This window comes from Heliangelus exortis, chromosome 2 (genome assembly GCF_036169615.1).
Source record: "Heliangelus exortis chromosome 2, bHelExo1.hap1, whole genome shotgun sequence".
NCBI classification, from domain to species: domain Eukaryota; kingdom Metazoa; phylum Chordata; class Aves; order Apodiformes; family Trochilidae; genus Heliangelus; species Heliangelus exortis.
In genome coordinates this window covers 85,688,978-85,704,725 of record NC_092423.1, presented here as the reverse complement: position 1 = coordinate 85,704,725, position 15,748 = coordinate 85,688,978, and the positions used below count along the sequence as shown (strand labels likewise).

At 36.7% G+C, this 15,748-nt stretch overlaps 1 protein-coding gene across 9 annotated transcripts in view; it reads left to right on the top strand.

Annotated features, from left to right (window-relative positions):
- The window catches only part of PTPN3 (protein tyrosine phosphatase non-receptor type 3), a 175,030-nt gene that overhangs the window by 106,986 nt on the left and 52,296 nt on the right, over window positions 1-15,748 (top strand). For all 9 annotated transcript variants that reach the window (XM_071736820.1, XM_071736821.1, XM_071736819.1 and 6 more), the window contains 3 exons: window positions 1,872-1,960; window positions 7,295-7,358; window positions 14,112-14,284. In XM_071736820.1, coding sequence (XP_071592921.1) covers window positions 1,872-1,960; window positions 7,295-7,358; window positions 14,112-14,284 — 326 coding nt within the window. The remainder of the gene's footprint in view (window positions 1-1,871; window positions 1,961-7,294; window positions 7,359-14,111; window positions 14,285-15,748) is intronic.

Here is a 15,748-nt window from a genome sequence, read left to right as displayed (position 1 = left end):
TCTTCCTTTTGGAAGACCATCTTTATGCTAATTCAAAATCTTGTTTTCAGATTTTAGGTTAAACATGAAAATTTATTATAACAAATAGCAATTGGTGTTTTGAACTAGGGCAGAGTCAGGTGGGGAATGAACTTCATTCTAACAGAGGTACTAGAGAAAATAATTGGGCCTTATTCATCCCCATCAAATGTTTAGCTAAGCTGTTCCTTCTGCTAAATCGTGTAGGTTTTCAGCTCTTTCTCCTACAGCTGTTTTTTCTTCACACTACTTATTTTTACAATCAGGAACCTAGAATAAGCTGCAAGTGTTAATAATAGAGGTTTTTGTCCTGCTGTGGGTTGTCTGTATCATGGTAGAGGAGGCTAAATTACATGCAATTCATCTCAAATCTTTCAGTTTTCTTAAAAAAGGTGTGTCAGTTCTGGGTTTCTATAATATGCTGGCATAAACTGGCATTTCAGGAGATACTTCTTCTGGAGGTTCAACCAGCTCCTCTGATAGCTCTTCTGTGGAAAGTGGGGCAGTAGGTAGCTGAGGATTATCAGTCATTTCAGTTGATTCTAGGATGTCTTGAGTTTAAACATATTTGGACGACTGCCTGCCTAGTGATTTTCTTTTACTCTCAGAGATAGAAATGGTGTTCCTCTCATCTTGTCAGTATTGAGTGTAAATGTGCTGTGTATTAAATAGGTTATGCTCATTCTCTATGAACTGCTGGGATGTTTCACTGAAGGTTTATAAATCGTGTTGTGAATTAGGTTCAGCTTTGTTCATTCATATGACTGTGTCACACTTCAATTCAACTATTTTTAAAGAATCTATTCTAGACTTTCCACAGTATTGTTAGAGCACATGCTATCCGTGCCTTACTAATATAAAGAAATTAGCATTGGACATACAAGAAAACTTTGTATTAACTGAGCACACGGTACCATCTAGAGGAACAGCTAAGCTACTGAAGGCTTTAAGAGAATCCATTCCCCTTGGCTATCCTTTACAAAATAGCCTCAAACTACTTTTGAGTCAAACCTGATGTTTTAAGTAATGGATTGTACACTTAGATGTAGATTTATGCATGTGTTCAGATGGGTTTAGAAATTTGTGTCATAATGTATTAGCATGTGTTGATCACAGAGAAATAGGAGGATCTGTAACTTTTTTAACATGAATTTGGGTTTAGACTCAAGCTGACCATTCACTGCTTCTCCCCCACCTTTTTTTTTCTTTTAACTGAAGGTTTTACGTATATATAAACATATGTTTCTTCTTGAGTATCTCAATACATACACATAAAGGATCTTAAGTTTGTGGATGCATTTTTCACTAAAGTGTGTTAAGTTCATGCACAAGTTTTGTTTCAGTTAACGGGGGATTCAGTTTAGCGTGTATCAGATATTCATGTGCATATATATATATTCCTCTAGCATACTCTCATGTGCAGAGTTGTGGTCAACTTTGGCACAGACTTTGTTGGTAAGGCCTATCTAGAAAAATGAGGAATTATTCCTTTTATCTTTTTAGCAGCTTAGAATCAGGACGTTTCTGTTCAGTTCTCAAAATTCTGTGGCATTTACCTGACTGGTACTTCACCTTCTTTTCTATGATTAAATTAATAAGACTGGAATTGAAGCTTTAGTCTGATATTGACCTTAAGAATATCTAGTGTAATAAGATGAACATTACAACTAGTTTGAATATATTAAAGTTTATACCTTGCAGAGAACAACAAGGAAAAGAGACACATGAGAAAAATGTGATGGAATTATAAAAAATATGATTTGAGCATAGACAACTTGAAAATTAATGTCTAAGTCAATAAATAGGAATGACACAAATTGCATCTATATTCTTATAGTATTTTTCTTTTGCAGGATCTCCATAATTTAGATCTCATGATTGGGATTGCATCCGGTGGAATTGCTGTATATAGAAAACTCATCTGCACAAGCTTCTATCCCTGGTAAATCCCTTTACTGTAAAAATAAATGTATCTGGTATTTTAAATCTTATTTCCACTTGCTTTAATGTTTATTCCAGGGAAGACTACAATACATAAATTTGTTCCTTATAAGGTATCATGGCATTTCTGTGCATTAATATAAGAATGAAACCTGTTACCTAGATTTTGGATTCTTTAAGACTTTTGGACTCTAAATTCAATCAGGACTTTACACACTGTAAATTCACATAGGTCTGAGTACTTAGGAGGAACCTGTGGAGGAACCTTTTCTGCATTCAGTTGAATAAGATGCTGTCTTTTAAATCAGTACTATTACTACAGTTCAGCATCTAATGGTCTGAAGTTTTGGAGTTTCCAGGAAAGAGACCTTTACATTATTGTATGATACTGAAAAAAATAGAATGCATCATAGACATTATTTTCTACAGCACTACAAAGAAGCAATGTGCACAAGATGTCTAATGTGGATGGCATAAGAAATAATGATATTTTAACTGTTATAGTGATTTGTAGTTTTTATGGTCTTTGTTATTTATAGCATACAAAAAATGGTAACATAAATTAGAAATTTTATGGAGTCTGGGCCTTTCCTTAGGGTTTTCCTTACTGGATCAGAAAGAATTTTCCTGACTGTTACTTATTTTAAAATAATAAGTATGAATTTGTTTTGTACGCGTAGCTTTACCCTGTTATGTGCAATTTCTCCATACAATTTGTAAAATTTTTTTCTGGAGACAGATAAGGGGTGCAAGCTGGACCACAGGAAGTTCCGCATAAATATAAGCAAAAGCTTTTTCACTGTGAGAAAGCCCTGGACCAGGCTGCCCAGTGAGGTTGTGGAGTCTCCTCTGGAGACGTTCAAAACCCACTTGGATGCGTTCCTGTGATTCTGACCTGGTGGGGAGGTTGGACTCGATGACCTTTCTAGGTCCCTTTCAGTACCTAGCATTCTGTGAATTTGTGACTGAGAACATATTCAGTAAGATAGTATAGTATTCTTAATCATGACAGAGAAGTATGTTTTCACAGAATCATCCAGGTTGGAAGGGACCTCTGAGATCATCAAGTCCAACCTTTACTCCACTACCATGGATTGTACAATGGTTGTACTTGCTTTTTGCTTCTTAATTATATAAAAAATATCTACTTAGCAATATTCCTTAAATACTCAAGTTAGTCCATTCTTTCATTATGAACCCAAGCTAACAGGTATTTCCTATGGGAAAGCAATAAAATGGGTTTCTGTTTATTTTTAATGGAGAATGTACTTCGCAGTCTCTGGATTTTTAACTTTGCAGTGAGCTGTCTGTCAGCAAACTTGGATGTACTGTAACCATCCTAAATGTATGTCAGTAATGCTCTCATACATCACAGGGACATCTTGTATTTTTCCATCTCTAATGCACACTGAAGCATAAAAGTATTTTATCTTTCATCTTTGTGCCCTGAGTTCTGTCCTTTCATATGTCAATCTCTCATCTTTTTAAACAGCTGCAGGTTTTGAAAACTGCCAGCTGGAGGCACATTCTCTGTCTTCTGCAAGTCTTGTTGTGTGACAGCTAATGCAATTGTTCCAAGCTTTCCTACTCTCTCTCTAAAAATATCTTCTCAGCTTGAAAGAAGCAAAAATTCACTACATAGAGGATAGCTCATCAGTATTTTGTTTCTGGCTTTTTCAATTAGCCATAATTCTTCCTGCAGGAATGGTGTCCATTCCCTGCCCTCTAAAAACAAACAAGGAAAGTCACCAGAGCCAGACTAATCTGTTACATTTGTAGTGTACACTTTTAATTCCTTTTTAGACCTTAAACCAGGATTTATTTCTATAATGCCTGGCGTTTTAATGTACCTTGGTTGGTTGAAGGTCTACAGATAAGGAGATTCTTTATTGAAAAGTGTATGCCTGAGAATGCAAAAAAAATAAAAAAATAAAAAAAATAAAAAAAGAGACTCAGATAATTGAAATAGTATTTAGCCTTTTTATGTAGCACCATTTGTAGCAAGTAGTTTTTCCTAGGGGCTGAGCAAGCTTCAACAGAAACGTGGTAGAACTCAAGGTGGCAGCAGACACCATCAAAGCACTCTTTTCAAACGTAAATACTGTGCAAAAGTAAAATACTGTGCAGTATTAGTGGATGACAACGATGCAGATATGCCATATGGTAGTAGTCAAAGGGGACCAAAAGTTTTAATGAACAGAGGTAGTGAGAGAGTACTGCCTTGGCAAAAAGAGGATTTTCAATCAAAGCGACCTACATATGGAGCTGCCTGATCAGTCAGAGGCAATGCAAGTCAAGAGAGGTTTAAAAAACCCTCCAGATTTAACACAGCGTTTTATATGCTTTGGAAAGTTGCTCCTCGGGGTGTTCAACTGCTTTGTGATAATTTTCAGCTTCTTTTTATAAGTAAAATATTATCTTAATGGCAAAAAAATACAAGCAGACTTCATCAGCAGCAAAGGCTATGTATTAAATGCTAATCAGTGCAAGCAGTTTCTTTGCTTTGAAAACTTCAGAGAAACTGCTAGAGGAATGAATGCATTCCACATCACTAATTAAAATTTAAAAAACAACTCGACATAAAGCAAATTTGACAGAACCTTTCCCGCTGAATCTTCCAATGGCAAAGTATAAGACAGTCATCTATAGACATTTCTGCTTCAGATAAAAATATTCACAATTAATACTAAGTGCTAGGACAGAGCTGCCAGTTTGATCACAAGTGAATAATTCATTTGCCCACTAAGTGACAAATCTGTTTTGACCTTTGTAGACGATAGGGAAACAGTACCCAAAACATATATCATTATTAATATGCTGCAGGTATTCAGTATTTTACAAGTAAACTGTGGCATTTAATCAGTAGTGAATGGTGCATAGTTGCTGGACAGATTACTGGTGAGGATTAAAGGCAGCTGATCCACCAGTTAGAATAACTGCATTCTGTTCATGTTTTGGACGTGGTATCTTCCAGCACTTGTGAAATGTAAATCCTTTGGTGCCCTAATCTCTTGGAAGTTTTGTGGATTGAGCTATATGCGTACGTTCACTCAATTTGTAGGCGTATCATTGCAAATGAGTTTTAGTTAATGTTAAATAAAACTGTCAGATTAGCAAGTGTTCTTTGTCACTGAATTAAATAGGTTTAGTTGTACTTCAAGAATTAATTCAATTGAGAGGGATGCTCTATTTAGAGGAGACTCAAAGTAGGGACTAAAAGCCATGATTTGTCTTGAAGTGATTATGTGGTCATGCAGTGAATCATGTTTTTAGGATGAAAAAAAGAAAATGGGGGATTGAGCATTCTGGTATTTTTGGAAGTTGGTTTCCTTTTTGTTGTTGGGTGAACAGTTTTTTGCTTAGTTTGCAAGGTTAGTTTTCTGTGTCCTGCACTTCTGCTGGCTCTACACTAGGGTAATAACAGCCAAGTTTACATGGTGACTGTGTAAACTGAGAATTACTCCACAAACTCAGTTGCTGAAGTTTAATCTAAGTCAAGAAATGTGATAGAACTAGAGGCTCAAGGCCTGACTTTCTCTTAGGAAGAAATTCTTCAGTACAAGGGTGGAGAGACTCTGGAACAGATTGTTTAGAGAAGCTGTGGATCTCCCCTTCCTGGGGATACTCAAGGCCAGGCTGGATGGGGCTTTGAGCAAATTGCTCTAGATGAGAGGCATCTCTGCCCACAGAAGGAAGGTTGGAGTAGATTGTCTCTAAGACTCCTTCTAGCCCCAATCCATTTTATGCCTGGTAGTTGTTCAGGTAGAGTAGCAGTAGGATTAAGAAAGGATTTTTATGTAAATGAGTTCCATTTCAGTAACAGCAACTGAAAGCTTGTATGTTTTATCAGGAAGTTCAGAATCCAGAACACTTAAATGAACAGTACCAATCATTACTATCTGAGGTAGCAAATGGCTCAAGTATTTTAACCATTGGTCTGACAGGAGTGATAGATATTCTTTCAACTTTCCAGTAACTTGAGCAACAATCTGCCTTGTCAATAAAGAATGGTATGAATGAAATTCCTGTTTTTTTGTGGTCCTGTAATTGATAGATTAAAGCATTTTCAGAAACGGTCATGTATTTAGTTTTGCACCTTTTTTGTGCAAGAGGGAGGATTGTTCATTGTGTTATCTTCCTTGTTGGTAGTTGGAAGATATATTCTCCTGAATGAATGACAGACATTCTCTAGAACTGAAGTACATGTCTCTCATGGGCAGTGGGTAATCAATGATGTGTCATTTTCCTGCTTGCTGAGAGTGATGCAAAAGTGTGGTAAGAACTGACCTTCAGTATAGTTCACACCTGTTGAGATCGAAGGTGCTGTGGAACATTATTAGTGGATGAGAATATTCTGAAACTTTCAGCAACAACCTTTCCGAATCCTTTCATGGTGTTTTTTCAGGCAGATATGACTTGATCAGACCTTAAATAGCTTTCCCAAGGCATCCGTATAATTTCAGGAGATCATAGATTTCTTTTTTTCAAAATACGTGGGTTTTCAGTTATTGAAGTAGAAGTATTGTAGAAAAAAATTAGGTACTTTAGATAAAACTTGGTTTGCTGTTGGAAGGTGCATGAGTGCCTAGAAGTTTGTTTAATTTAGCAAAACTGATAAGCATTTAATTAAAATGAAAATTGCTTGTGCACCAGTTCCAGCTGTAATCCCTACCTTAGAAAATCTTTATTCATATGACGTAGATACAGAACACAGGTGTTCTTTTCTGTATAAATTACTGCATATATTATGCTGCAATGTTAATAATTGAAGTGAAAAATATATTAACACTCCTTATGGTTTCCATCCCTCTACAATTAGGATTTTAACTACAATATTTGCTTAGTTATTAATACAAGTGCATATTTTTCACATTATGAAGCCAGTTCTGTGGAGTATCTGAGATATTTCAGATGTATGACCAACCTTGTAATGTATTTAGGATTTTTAATTCTGTACCTTTAATCATATTTGTTGTATGATTCTTAAATTATGCAAACTTGACACATTTAACATTTCTGTGGCTTAGTAAAGGATGTCAAATTTTTGTTGCGAAAATGGATTTGGTGGGAGAGAATTGCTGTGTGAGCTATTTTAAGAGTAAATGAGGAAGAATCTCAATTTTAAACGACCTTTGCTTAGCTAAAAGTTTTGCTGAGTTTCTCAACATATATTTGCCACTTGACACAGGAGATGGCTACAGATTATTAATTGTATATTTAACAACTATAATCTTTTAGGCTTGCTGTACACAGTATTGGTTTTTCATTTGGTTGGTTGTTTTTTTTTCCCCTCTAAATATTGTTTAGTGTTTCATGCTCTGTTTCTTTCTTTTAGGGTGAACATATTAAAAATTTCCTTTAAAAGGAAAAAGTTTTTTATACAACAACGGCAAAAACATGTAAGTAGTCATTTCATTTTGTTTTGCTCAGATGCTTATGTTTTTTTGGTGTTGTTTTGCTCTTGCCTTAACTTGTAAGACAACAAAAGGTCATGTCTATAACTTACATTTAAAATTCTGCTTTGTTAACTTGCCTTTGCTATTATGGTCATTTTGTAGTCACTAGGCTTCCCATTTTTGTTTCTTTTCTGACATGGAATACATCCATATTCAGTCTGTTGGATGCTATCTTTCCCATGCAAGTTTGTTCCCCTTTGGAGACTTGGGGGAAATGTACATCTTCATCCTTCTCCAGTATTTAGCACTCTAACTTACTTCCCTTTTCTTGCCAGCATCTGCTGCTCTTTTTTTCTTCATGTTCTTTGCGCTATAAAGTGTCTCACTGCAGGGATCTACTGATCAGCTTACTCTCTCCCATGTTGGAGGAACTTGTGAGGTCCCTTTCTGCTGAGGTACCTGGCAAAAATGAGAGCTTTGCAGCTGAAAGGTTGGAAAGAGAGATAGTGCAACCTCTGCTGTGTGACATGAAGTACCTTAGAAGCTGGCAAAATATGTGAAGATAATTGATAAAACTGATGCAAACTTTTTCTGCTATTATGAGTCATCATAATTCTATGTGCTTTTCACAAAACAGTTGTAATACAAGACTATTTAACAGGGAAAAACCCCTAATCTTGCATACAGTAATGTGCTGCCACAATATGAACACATAAATGACGCTTTTAATGAAAACAATATTTAATCTATGGAAAAATATGAAAATTACTGATGCATACATATATAATACTTTAATTCAGTTGAGGATAGAATTCAAAGAGCAAATGGTAAGTGTTAACTGAAACCTAAATTTTATGAAGGCTCTTTCCTGTAGTAAGTGAGCTCTTAAACTGCTAGGAGTTGTGTTAGAGAAAGATCTATTGACCCTCATTTAAAACAGATTGCTAGGTAGGCTTATTTTACCCAAAAGGAGAGGATTTCAATCTTTTGATCTGTGTCCTCTTCCTGCCCTCCTCTCCAGTTTGGTGACTATCTTTGAAATTTGAGAATGTGCTTGTATGTGTGCATTCATAATTTTCAGAGGTCCTCTGTAAACAAAGTTAGTATCTTGAGTTAGTGTTACTGGACTAATGCTTATACACATAGTACAGACAAAGTAAATTATTCTTCTCTTTTGATAGAGTGTGTCCTGACTGTAGAGGGTTCTTAAGTTTTTTGCAAGCTGTAGTTTTCTAAAGTTTCCTGTTTATATATAAACTTCTCTCAGTCTGTTCAAATGTATTTCATTTTATGAAGAAATGAGTGGTTGGCAAACCATTGTACTAACTTGTGAGTGTAATTGTATTTGTATTATACTCAGTGTAATTGTATGACACTTGCAAGCATTACCTTTTCCCATGCTTTCCCAATCCCATTTTTCAGGACTGAAAATTCATTGGCAAGGAATCAATAAATTCAAAGTATATTCAAGTATACAAATATTGGCAATGAACAGCAATTTACAAATGTGTCTGAGAATATAGGTAGGAACAGAACTCTGAGAGTGTTTAATAACAATGGACAGTAAAATAATCTTGCTTACATGTTGTTTTTTAATGTGGAGGAATGTTATAATGTCAATATGTGTCACTTGACTCAAAGATCATGTAAAATGTCTGCGCTCATTGCATAAAGACTTTACTGCTGGCTAAAGCTTTAATTTTTCTTTCTGAATACCCATGTCACCATTGAGGAGGGCAGCGTTCTTAAAATTTCCTCAGCTAAGCTTTGCTAAATTATGACATTTCAAGGCTTTTGATTCCTTTACTGAATCTCCTCATACGTGATCATAGTTTTTTTCTTTCATAACCCGCTGAGATTACTGTATTGTACACTGTGTCATGATTAGAGAGGAACAGAACTGTAGGAAAAATAGGGCCAGCCACGTGACCTTTTCACTCTTGGTAAAGTGAAAAAAAAGAAAAACCAGACCAGATGTGCTGTTAAATCTCTGGATATACCCATCCTTGTCAGTTAGCCCTTTTTGCTTGTAATATAGGGAAAGTCTGCAGACCTGCAGTGCTTAAACCATATTACTTGGAAAATTCTGCTGCTGCAGCGCAGTGAGAATGAGGGAGCAACAGGGCTACTTGGGGTTTCTCCAGAGTGTTGAGTAGCTTGAGGGATTTGTGAGGGCAGATGACTGAGGTGGTGTCAGTCTTTGGATGGATTAGATTTTGGCTTTGGCTTGCATATTTGGAGCAACTATGTAAATGAGGCTAAAAGTAAGGAAGAGGGGAAAATGGGAGGGAAAGCAGATCAGTTACTATTTGTAGGCAAGTTTTTACTGAAGATGGCAACTGCTATAACATCTATGGGGTTTGTATGTTATATGTAGATTTTTTTGCAAAATCTATGGAAAGTTCTCAAAGACCATGACTCTGCAGCCATCTGGCATATGCCATGTTTCATTGATTCATTCTCCTGATATCTCGTACTCCTTTTTTCTTTCCTTATGCCTTTATTCTGAAGACTCACCATCTCACTATCTCCCTGCTACTCATCTCCTCTTTTACCCTCCCACTGCTTCGGTCTGTTGATCAGCTACTTCATAGAAGCATGAAGTATTTCTGTTTCTACTGAAGAGCTACATAAGAACTGAGGAGCAAGACTGATGAATCAGTGAATGTCTGATGCTATAAAAGCACATGATATATGCAAACTTAATGAAGGGTGCAAGAATTAAGGTAGGAATAGGAACCATACTGGTTTACAGGCAACATTTTAAAGCTTCCAGAAATGACAGTTTATATCCAATTCTTAAAGATTATCTAAAAATGCTTAAATATTATCTAATGCTTAATATAATTAATATAATTTTACTTGCTATGGCTGTGGATATTTTCAAATTCTTTGTGAACTAAATAGACATACATCTGACCAAAGTTCTTCCCTGATGATGAAATAGCAAGAGACTCACTTTACTTTAATGGCTGCAAATTCCTCTAATCCTCATTTCTTAATAACTGTTAAAATACCATTCTTTTGGAACTTGAGTTGCTAAGTATTTTAGGCATTAGATCCTTGGATCCTGCTGGAAAACTCATCACCTTTAAAATGGTGCATAGCTTTAGTAGCATGACTTCAAAGGTGGCCTGCTAGCCATATGGGTTTATTAACAGAAGCTTTTCTTAATTTAAAAATTTACTACATTTTTCTGAAACTTCTGAAAGTATTTATCTTAATATAAGTCCATATTTACATTTTAGCCTATTCAGAAATTGTTAAGGAGGTTCTGTTATGGTTGGGAAGAATACACTTGTGACTTAGAGCAAGATTCATTAGTATTTTCAAATACAAATTTAAAATAGAATATTAGAGGTACATAATTCAATATATTTAGTATATGAATTTTTAGTATGCTTGTGATATGTAGATTTAAAAAATTTTATGGCACTTGAAAAACCAGTATAAAGCCATTTCATAGAATTATCTGGGTTGGAGAAGACCTTTAAGATCATCAAGTCCAACAGTACTCCAGGCCAATAAAAATAATTATGCGTTTTCTTTAATTTGTCTTCTGGAGTAGCGTAAAATGCTTTATATTGCAAGAAAATGGGAGTTAAAATTTCGCTATGATTGCACACTTTATTACTGAGAATACTGAGGGAACTGGCAGATGTGGTTACTGAACTGCTGTCTATTATATTCCAAAAGTCATAGCAGTCCAGTGAAGTCCCTACTGACTGGAAAAGGCACACTTAACCCCTATTTTCAAAAAGGGAAAAAAGGAAGATCCAGGGAACTACAAGCAGGTCAGTCTCACCTCTGCCTGGAAAGTCTTGGAGCAGATCCTCCTGGAGGCACTGCTGGAGCAGAAGAATAATGAAGAGGTGATTTGGTATAATCAGCATAGCTTCACCAAGGGCAAATGGTGCCTAACAAACCTTGTGGCCTTCTACGAAAACATCACAACATCAACAGATAAGAAAAGAGCAACCAGCATCGCTCACCTGGACCTGAGCAAGGCTTTCAACACTGTCCCACACAACATCCTGGTCTCCAAGCTGGTAAAATATGGGTATGATGGGTGGACCACTCAGCGGATTAAGAACTGGCTCAATGGCTGCACCCAAAGAGTGGCTGTCAATGGGTCCATGTCCAAGTGGAGGCCAGTGACAAGTGGAGTCCCTCAAGGATCAGTATTAGGATCAGTCTTGTTTAACATCTTTGGCAACATGGACGGTGGCATTGAGTGAACCCTCAGCAAGTTTGCTGATGACCCCAAGCTGTGTGGTGTGGCTGACACACTGGAGGGAAGGGATGGCATCCAGAGGGACCTTGACAGGCTGGAGAGGTGGGCCCATGCCAACCTCATGAAGTTCAACAAGACCAAGTACAAAGTCCTGCATCTGGGTCGAGTGGGTCGAGGCAATCCCAAGCACTGATATAGGCTGGGCAGTGACTGGCTTGAGAGCAGCCCTGAGGAAAAGGACTTGAGAGTGCTGGTGGATGAGAAGTTCAACATGAGCCATCAGTGTACACTTGCAGCCCAGAAAGCCAACCAGATCCTTGGCTGCATCAAGAGAAGCGTGGCCAGCAGGTCAAGGGAGGGGATTCTCCCCCTCTGCTCTTCTCTCGTGAGACCCCACCTGGAGTCCTGCATCCAGTTCTGGAGCCCCTTTCTTAGGAGGGACATGGATGAGCTGGAGTGTGTCCAGAGCAGGGCCACAAGGATGATCAGAGGGCTGGAACATCTCTCCTATGGAGACAGACTGAGAGGTTATCAGTCTGGAGAGGAGAAGGCTCCTAGGAGACCTTATTGTAGCCTTCCAGAAGGGGGGCTACAAGAAAGCTGGTGAGGGACTTTTCAGGATATCAGGTAGTGATAGGACTAGGGGGAATGGATATAAACAAAAGGAGGGTAGATTTAGATTGGATGTTACAAAGAATTTCTTCACCATGAGGTTGGTGAGACACTGGAACAGGTTTCCCAGAGAGGGGGTAAAAGCTCCATCCTTAGAAGTTTTTAAGGTCAGGCTGGACAGGGCTCTGAGCAGCCTGATCTAACAGGAGGTGTCTCTGCCCATGGCAGGGGGGTTGGAACTAGGTGATCTTAAAGTTCCCTTCCAACCCTGAAAATTCTGTGATTTTATCTAAGCTAATTAGAAGCATCTGTGGTGAACTGACAAAGATTAACAATTTGTTCCAGTATGCATGAAGTTCAAATAATAAAGTTTTAAATAAATAAATAAATGTTTTTATACATCTATGGAAAACATGCCTTAAAGATTACAATCACTTAAATGTTTTGCAGTGTCTTTGTAAAAATCAATGGACAAATTCTTCATATCTTTCACTTGAGGTTCTCTTTGGTTTTCTACAGTAGTGATTGAACTAGTTATAAAATGATTTGCAGAATGTTGCATTGATTTCTGATAGATGTGACATTAGTAAAAATTTTGCTAGAAATAAAAAGAATACAAGGAAATCTGGTACTTTCCAGTATAGGGTTGTTACTGTGAACAAAGAAAAGTACAGTGGCAACTAGAAATCAATGTGTTAACCAGGAGGGATGTCTATTTGTTGCTGGACTGTGTGAGAAGGAGATTTATTAGGTCTCTCAGAGTCATTTATTAAAAAGGCTTTGCAACCCAAATCCTAAGATTCATTTTTAGTATGAACTAGAAGAAGAACTTTACTGAGATGGTTGCCTGCTTACTTTTATGCTTATGTATCAACATGGAGTCATAATTCAGAGCAGCTGGAAGAGAGGAGTGATGGCACTGAAAACTTGTTTTTCTTTTTCACTGAAGTACTGGACTGTAATAGCTATTTATGTTCTCATGTTACCTTCCTTTCTCCTCTTTGCTCTTCTCTTCATTCAATTTTCTTTTCATCAATAGTTATATTAACTAACCAAAGCTATTACCATAAGCAAAACCCACACTGGAATGTGAAAGAGTTCAACAAGCAGTACAGTTTGGTGACAGCATAAACATGGATGGCACAATTGTCTTACACTGGTACTTTGGCAGTTAAATTGCATGTAAGAGTTTTTGCCAAGACATACAAGCCTTGTATTCTGTTTCCTTGTGGTCTCCTCATTGTGGCCTCATGTTATCATCCAGAAAGCAGGACTGGATTTGAACAGCAATAGCAGGAGCAGCTCCAGTCCCATCACAGTTACTTTTTTTTCTCCCAAAATGGATTGCTCTTCATGTCATTAGTATCTTCTAAAGGACTATTAAGTGTCTAAAAGGACTGAAGTCTAAAGGACTTTTTGCATATTGTGGGTCCTGAAAGAACACTGTTAATTTGAAACCTTCTGTGAAGAGTTTGAATTCAAAGATTAAGGGTTTTTATCCTTTCTTCATTGCACCCTTAATAGAATGTTTAAATGAATTTTGTTTGTATTAGGAGGTCAAGATCTTACTGGAAACCTGAAACTGTGTTTTACTGTTTACTTTTATGCTTGCAAATACCAAATGTTTACCACACTACACATAAATATTTCATTAATACCGTAAGGATTAGTAACTGAACAGTTCAAAAGTTTAAGCAATACTTTTAGTGTCCATTTTGCAGTTTAGACTTTCACATGGTCACAGAGCTATTTTAGCCACCTCCAGCTCGGAAACCTACTGTACTCTGATTTTGTTTTCCTAATAGTGTTTTTCCTATTTAAGCTAGAAGTAGTTTTATTGTGGCTTTATGAGATTTACTATGTTTGATCTGCTTGTATATATTGAAATATAGCATTTCCTACCATTACAGAATGAATCCAGAGAACATATTGTTGCCTTCAACATGTTAAATTACAGAGCATGCAAAAATCTGTGGAAATCTTGTGTAGAGCATCACACGTTTTTTCAGGCAAAGAAGTCGCTACCTCATGAAAAAAAGATTTTGTCACATTACTGGACTCTGGGTTCTAGAAATCCAGCAAAGTAAGTATTTTGTGAAAGCATAATTTTGCCTTGTAATGAGAATGGAAGGATTTGTGTGGAGTGGAAGAGCTCACAGCTGTGTCCCAGTCTGTATGTGAACCATTTAGCAATTAATATTAGAAGCAGTTAATTTCTGTGATTATCGTTACATTAGAACTTTTCTTTATAATTTCCTTAAAAAGTATTTGATTATAGGTATGCATTACTGGTATTGCTTCAGTTTACTGTTTCCATCTGAGGTATAGAAATATGAAGTAAAAGCATCAAGAAGCTAATAATCTAGTAAGAGAATTTCCAGAACAGATTTGTTTTGAACTGTTTACCCCTTAACACACTCTGTCATGAACACACTCTGTTTAATACTTCAGGGAAATTTCCAGAGTGCTTCATACCAACCACTTATTACTGACATCAAGATGAATAATTTTGTCACACGCAAGTTTTCAAGTGACCACTTTTGTGATGTTTCTAATTTTTTATGTGCTTCATTGGAGCTACTAGTTTCATAGTGGTATCTAAGATGTAGTTCCCTAAAAGTAATACTTCAGAGCCTGTCATGCTATATGAAGTTCAGATTATTCCTTTCCATGTATGCCAACTAGGCCTTCATGAAACTTCATCTGATAGTTTATTGTCTGGTCATTTGATGTTGTAATGTCATTCTGCATATCTCCACAGTGGACCTTTAATTTTGCCATCCTACGTGATTACTATTGTCAGCAAAATTTGATCAGTCTTTTCTCTAGATCACTTGTGAATATGTTGAACAGAAGAGCCCTCAAGAGATATCCCTGTAAGACTTGGCTGCTGATCTTTTTTCACTATAGATCTAAACCATTTTTTTCCTATTTTCTCTTTTATATTACAAGTAAACAATTAGGTCCTCCAGGTGATGACTGTGTTCCTTACCTCCTTGGGTTTTTTTTTGGGTTTGAGGGACCTTGTAAAATGCCTTTCTGAAATCCTGAATAAACTAAGTCACTAGTATGAAATGAAGCATATAGTCAAGTAGCTCTGCTGTTTCATCTTACAGGCTTTTTGATTTTTTTTTTATCAGTTCAGGTGATTTCATTCGTTATGCTGATTTGTTCTGTTGTTTCATCTATCAGCAATTCAGCTATAAATGTGTCATGTGTGTCATCACAGTCCCTGTCCACCCCCACCCCCCCTAAAAATATTCCATTATGAAACATATCAAAAATCTTTCATGTTAACAGCGGGGGGAAAAAAGTTGTCATTACCATCTCTGAATGGGAGATTCTGGGGAGGGTTCTTTGGTCCATTGATAATTTGTAATTTCTGTAGACTTTCTGGAAAGCTGCTTGTTCTGAAAATGTTTGGAGAAGTATTTTTTTTTGTTGTTTTTTGTTTGTGGGTGGTGTTTGCAAGTTTTTTGCAATGTGTTTTAAGTGGCCTTTAATTTGTCAGACTGACTCTTTTTTTGCCTATTTGGATAAGTTTCAG